The sequence below is a fragment of the Hyaena hyaena genome, unplaced genomic scaffold, assembly GCF_003009895.1.
Source record: "Hyaena hyaena isolate Hyena2069 unplaced genomic scaffold, ASM300989v1 scaffold_887, whole genome shotgun sequence".
In the NCBI taxonomy this organism is placed as follows: Eukaryota; Metazoa; Chordata; class Mammalia; order Carnivora; family Hyaenidae; genus Hyaena; species Hyaena hyaena.
Genome location: NW_024081522.1, coordinates 116,078 through 121,814, shown reverse-complemented (window position 1 = coordinate 121,814; position 5,737 = coordinate 116,078). Strand labels below are relative to the sequence as shown.

The following is a 5,737-nucleotide window of genomic DNA, read 5'->3' as shown; positions in this document are numbered from 1 at the left end:
TTTTTTTCTCTTCTTGAATAACATCTCCAGTATGGTTGATATTGGGGTTTCTGAGAAGAAACACACACAAAAAAGAGAAAGCCAGGAAACTGTTTTATATCTTCATAGAAAATAACCTAGTACCTACAAGGTTGTTAGAACAAAAGTGTGTGATTATCATGAGTTAAATAGAAATGAGCTCAGTGTTCTTTGCCACATAGTTTTTGTGTTATTGTAAAAATGGAATATGAACCTGTACCAAAGAGTTATTAAGAAAAATATTAGTAATCTCAGAAGAACCAGATACTAAAATCTATATTAATAGTGACTGTGACAAGACCATGCTGCTATTAGAAATTTAAAAGAAAAATTAACTGGAAGGTTATAATTTTTACTTTTGAGGCAGTAATACATTTTGATTCTCTTCACTCTCACTTTATTTATAAATGTTATGAAAATTCCATCATGGTTGACAAATATAAAACAGAACAACAATATCTTAGTGCTGACTATGCTAGAGACTTGGGTATTTTTCAAGGTTTAAAAAACTTATATTTCATGATGAAAGTAAGAAGTTGAATGTTATTTACAAAGCCCATTTTTCATTTTCTTTCTGTGTCTTGGACTTGTTTGCAGGGAAAAGGTCTCCTTTGGAAGATGGAACTCTTTGTCCGTTTTCCAGAATGTGTTTCCAAGCCCATCAGTGAAACATGATACTGCTGCTCTGTGTTGAAATGCTTGAAGAACACCCACATCTCTGCCAGCGCCTTCCATCCTGCTGAAACCATGGTCTTCTCCGCGGTGTTGACTGCATCCCATACTGGGGCAACCAACACAACATTCGTAGTCTATGAAAACACTTACATGAACATTACGGTCCCTCCGCCATTCCAACATCACGGAGTTGGTCCGCTGCTCAGATACAGTATGGAAACCATGGCTCCCACTGGGATCAGTTCCTTGACAGTGAATAGCACAGCTGTACCGCCAACACCAGCAGTTTTTAAGAGCCTAAACTTGCCTCTCCAGATCATCCTTTCTGCTATAATGATATTTATTCTGTTTGTGTCTTTTCTTGGGAACTTGGTTGTCTGCCTGATGGTTTACCAAAAAGCTGCCATGCGCTCTGCGATTAACATCCTCCTCGCCAGCCTGGCATTTGCAGACATGTTGCTTGCAGTGCTGAACATGCCCTTTGCCTTGGTAACTATTCTTACTACAAGATGGATTTTTGGGAAATTCTTCTGTAGGGTATCTGCTATGTTTTTCTGGATGTTTGTGATAGAGGGAGTAGCCATCCTGCTCATCATTAGCATTGATAGGTTCCTTATTATAGTCCAGAGGCAGGATAAGCTAAATCCATATAGAGCGAAGATTCTAATTGTAGTTTCTTGGACGGCTTCGTTTTGTATAGCTTTTCCTTTGGCTGTAGGAAACCCTGACCTGCAGATCCCTTCCCGAGCCCCCCAGTGTGTGTTTGGGTATACAACCAATCCAGGTTACCAAGCTTATGTGATTTTGATTTCTCTAGTTTCTTTCTTCATACCCTTCCTGGTGATACTGTATTCGTTTATGGGCATACTCAACACCCTTCGGCACAATGCCTTGAGGATCCATAGCTACCCCGAGGGGATATGCCTCAGCCAGGCCAGCAAACTGGGTCTCATGAGTCTACAGAGACCCTTCCAGATGAGCATTGACATGGGCTTTAAAACACGTGCCTTCACCACCATTTTGATTCTCTTTGCTGTCTTCATTGTCTGCTGGGCCCCGTTCACCACTTACAGCCTGGTGGCAACATTCAGCGAACACTTTTACTATAAGCACAACTTTTTTGAGATTAGCACCTGGCTGCTCTGGCTCTGCTACCTCAAGTCTGCATTGAACCCACTGATTTACTACTGGAGGATTAAGAAATTCCACGATGCCTGCCTGGACATGATGCCTAAGTCCTTCAAGTTTTTGCCGCGTCTGCCTGGCCACACAAGGAGACGGATCCGTCCCAGTGCTGTCTATGTGTGTGGGGAACACCGGACAGTGGTGTGAATATTGGAACTGCCTGGACATTTTGGGTGATGGTTGTTCTTTATCTGACTTTGAATTTTCTCTCACATGGGTTCTCCAAGTATACTTACTGTTTTTTATAGGATTTGTGTGTATGTGTGTATGCACAGTGTAAAGAAAGAATGGTGATTAGTTATAATACAGTTATCAAGGATACACAATAGAAAAATGATTACAAAAGTTACCTCCAGGGTTCAAGAGAAATCCTTGATTTAGTGTGGGGAGATGGTTTTTTGTTTCTTTGATTGATTTTGTTTTTGAAGCAGGAATCAGGATTGTGCTTTATTGAGCCTGCAGTTACATTGAATTGTAGGTGTTTTGTATGCTGCTAAGATATGCTTAATTGAGTTTATCAGTTTCTTTTTTGAAAGACATTGCTGCTTTTTGCCATCACATTGGAGCCAAAACCACCTACATCTCAGTAGATAAATATTTACTTTTATTAAAAAAAAAAAAACGCAAGGCGGTTAGTGACATTTTAAAGATCATTAATATTTACTTAGGTGCACTTTAAGAAATAATGTACAAACTGATTCAGTCATGTTTTTCAGAATTGTTTTTATACATGACATGTTGTGCTTTAGGGAACATTGCATTATCATTTCTAGGAAGATAGTTTTTAAATAATGTTTTATCTGCATGTCCAGTTTTAAAGAAGAGAACATAAAAATGTATACATTTTTCTAAGCACGATAGTGATTCTTTGGAGCAAATAAGGCAAAGTCCAGGAGACAGAGCATCCCTGCAAATTTAAATGGGATTGAGTTGAGTGGCAGGGTAGCTGGTGTGGGCTGGTGTTTCCTTTACTCAGTTCTCACTGAGTCTGGTGGGGAGAAGGACTTCCCATTTATTGGACACTTACCATCTTCCAAGCACTGTGCATCATTTTATCCTCACAGTATCCTGTAAGGTAGGTCGTATTTCTTTTTTTGTGAAGAAAGCAAGTCTCAGACTAAAATCCTGCTTAAGGTTAAAGGTAGAGATGGACTCCAAAAAATCCATCCGAATTCTGAGACTGCTGTTCTGCTGTGCCACATAGACATATCATTCAGCTTTAGTATTTCATAGTGAAGAAGGAACTCTGCGTATCCTGTAATTTTTTTCTTTTTTTAATGGTTTATTTATTGTTGAGAGAGAGAGAGACAGGGCGAGCAGGGGAGGGTCAGAGAGAGAGGGAGACACAGAATCTGAAACAGGCTCCACGCTCTGAGCTAGCTGTCAGCACAGAGCCCCACGCGGGGCTCAAACCCACGAACCGTGAGATCATGACCTGAGTCGAAGTCGGAGGCCTAACTGACTGAACCACCCAGGTTCCCCTCCTGTAATTTTTTTAAGACCTTCGTTTTAAAGGTTTAAAAACTAAAACCTTCCTTTTAAAAATAGCTTCACTTTTTCTTTATTACTGAAAGAAATGTGAAAACATTGCAGAAAGTGTGGAAAATAGAAAAAAAATCACTCACAACCACCCTTTGACAGTGGCACTTAAACATCTTAGATAAATAAGGCTATAATAGGAAGTAAGGTGATTTTTGTTTGTTTGTTTGTAAAACCAGTGACTGACAGGAAGTTGAATACAGCTGTCTGGAGGTCTTGGTCCTGCAGGCCCAGAGGTTTCCTGTTGTCCAGCTGTTTCTAAATGTTCTGGGCACAACAGTGGTCTTGCCCCAGGGCTTTGCCCTTAGCAGAGCTGTAATTGGTGAATGTGCTCAGAAGTGTATCTCCCACATAGAGGCAAAGATAAGCCCTGGTCCTAGCATAGAGCAAGTTTTAATCGGGCAAGTCTGGCTTTCAAACTATTTTTCTCTTGCTGACGACCTGCCCCCACTACGTGCATCTGGAGCCTTTGGTCCCCTCTCTCTGTAACCCCTGACACATTTTATAAAATATCTGGTGGGGATGAAGCTGCAGACTAAGGTCATAAAGGTTAAAATGTAACCTTTTGGTTACATCGTGGGCTTTATTTTTTTTTTTAATGTTTATTTATTTTTGAGAAAGAGAGAGAGAGTGTGAGCAGGGGAGGGGCAGAGAGACAGGGAGAGACAGAATGCTCTGTCAGCAGAGAGCTGTCAGCACAGAGCCCGATGTGGGGCTCAAACTCACAAACCAAGAGATTGTGACTTGAGCTGAAGTCGGATGCTTAACCAACTGAGCCACCCAGGCGCCTCTCATGAACTTTATAAATAGCTAAGTTAACCATGAACAGTTTTTGGATTTTTATAGGATCTTTTCAGAATTTTAATGCTTTATGAGCCAGCAGGGAAAATGAACCTCTTTCTTCAGTTTTACAACCACAGAGCTGGACTAGATGAATCTTGCCCAACACTAATGTGTTTTCTTCCACATGAGAGTAGAGATTTGTGAAGAGCCCAGCTGTCAGCATCAATCTTTGGCCTCCAGTATTACTTCTTTACATTTTATTTATTAGCTGTTTCTTAAAATGGAATGTCTACTGAATGTCTGAAGAGCACAGTATCAGGAATTAGGACTTTGGAAGGTTAATGACATCATAAAGGATTTGGGGAACCTTGCTCTTAAGGCAGTTGAAATGGTATTAGAACTCATTTTCTAGTCAAAGAACTCTTTTGGTTCTCGAAGCATATTACTCAGCATGTTGTTTTGGGATCAGCTTCTGCTGATAATCACCTACCTCTTTGGTTTCTAATTTATATTATTCACAGATTAAAATGGTTTTTGTCCACTAGGGATCTTACAGAACATAAACACTGTAGTAGATACATAGAAGCAGATGGAAGTGAATCATGCTTTCCATTTTCAATATAAACTGGATTTCAAGCAGATATTAATAAGTATATTTGGCTTTCTCTAAGGAAAGTCAGCATGAATTGTATTCATCTTACATATTGGCAGTAGGTCTTGGGACTCCTTTTGTGATAGGAATTGAAACTGAGCTTTGCTTTCTTTGTCCTTTTTTTTTTTTTTTATGAGCCACCCTTGGGTTCTTTTATGCTGCCTGGCAGGCAGCGCATCATTTGGTGGGAGCTCAGAGCGCTTGCTGAGATGCTTAGTGTTTGGGAAAGGAGACCATGCAGGGCCTTAGTGAGAACTCCGCAACAACACTGAATGGCGGTTTTCTTTACACTGGATACTCTTGATCAGAGGACAGTTTACAAATCATTTTGAATGTTTTTATTACGTATACATCTTGAAAGCTTTAAATAAAAAGTACTCTGGTATACGTTTGAAAAATTTAGGTGCAGAATCATATGTTGCCTATTTCCCTATGTTTTCTCGAGGGGAAAAAATACCACTATTAATTATCGCCGCTGACTGACATCATCAGAAATATTTTTGTTTTTATTTTCCTTCTGGCTAATAAGTAAGAGGCATGAAAGAGACAATGAGTTATTTGTGGTCAAGAAAAAGAGTCAAAGGAAATCCTTAGTAGTCTGGAGTAGTGATATTCAAATTTTAATATGAATTTGTGTCTATTCCCGGGGAGCTTGTTAACACTACAGATGCCTAGGTTCCCTAGAGGGTCTGGGATTGGGCCCAGGGATGCACGCTTTATCTTATTGAGCACTCTGTCTGATTCTGATGCTGGTGCTTCAAGAAGCACTACTATTGAAAATCTCTGCATTTTAATATTGTCTGTTTTATCAAAAAATGTTTGTATGGGAAGCCATGATCTCCTAGTGCATGGGTGATTCACATTGAGGGGAAACTCTACGCATCA

At 39.9% G+C, this 5,737-nt stretch overlaps 1 protein-coding gene across 1 annotated transcript; it reads left to right on the top strand.

Moving 5' to 3' along the window:
* Positions 1 to 621: 621 nt before the first annotated feature.
* Positions 622 to 2,123, top strand: GPR63 (G protein-coupled receptor 63). Its single transcript, XM_039220434.1, has one exon. It carries the CDS (start codon positions 766 to 768, stop codon positions 2,023 to 2,025), a length of 1,260 nt encoding a protein of 419 aa, XP_039076365.1. The 5' UTR covers positions 622 to 765; the 3' UTR covers positions 2,026 to 2,123.
* The last annotated feature ends 3,614 nt before the right edge of the window (positions 2,124 to 5,737 follow it).

Bases quoted from the DNA above. Each gene is read 5' to 3' on its own strand.
- GPR63 (XM_039220434.1), top strand. From the start codon at position 766: ATGGTCTTCTCCGCGGTGTTGACTGCATCCCATACTGGGGCAACCAAC.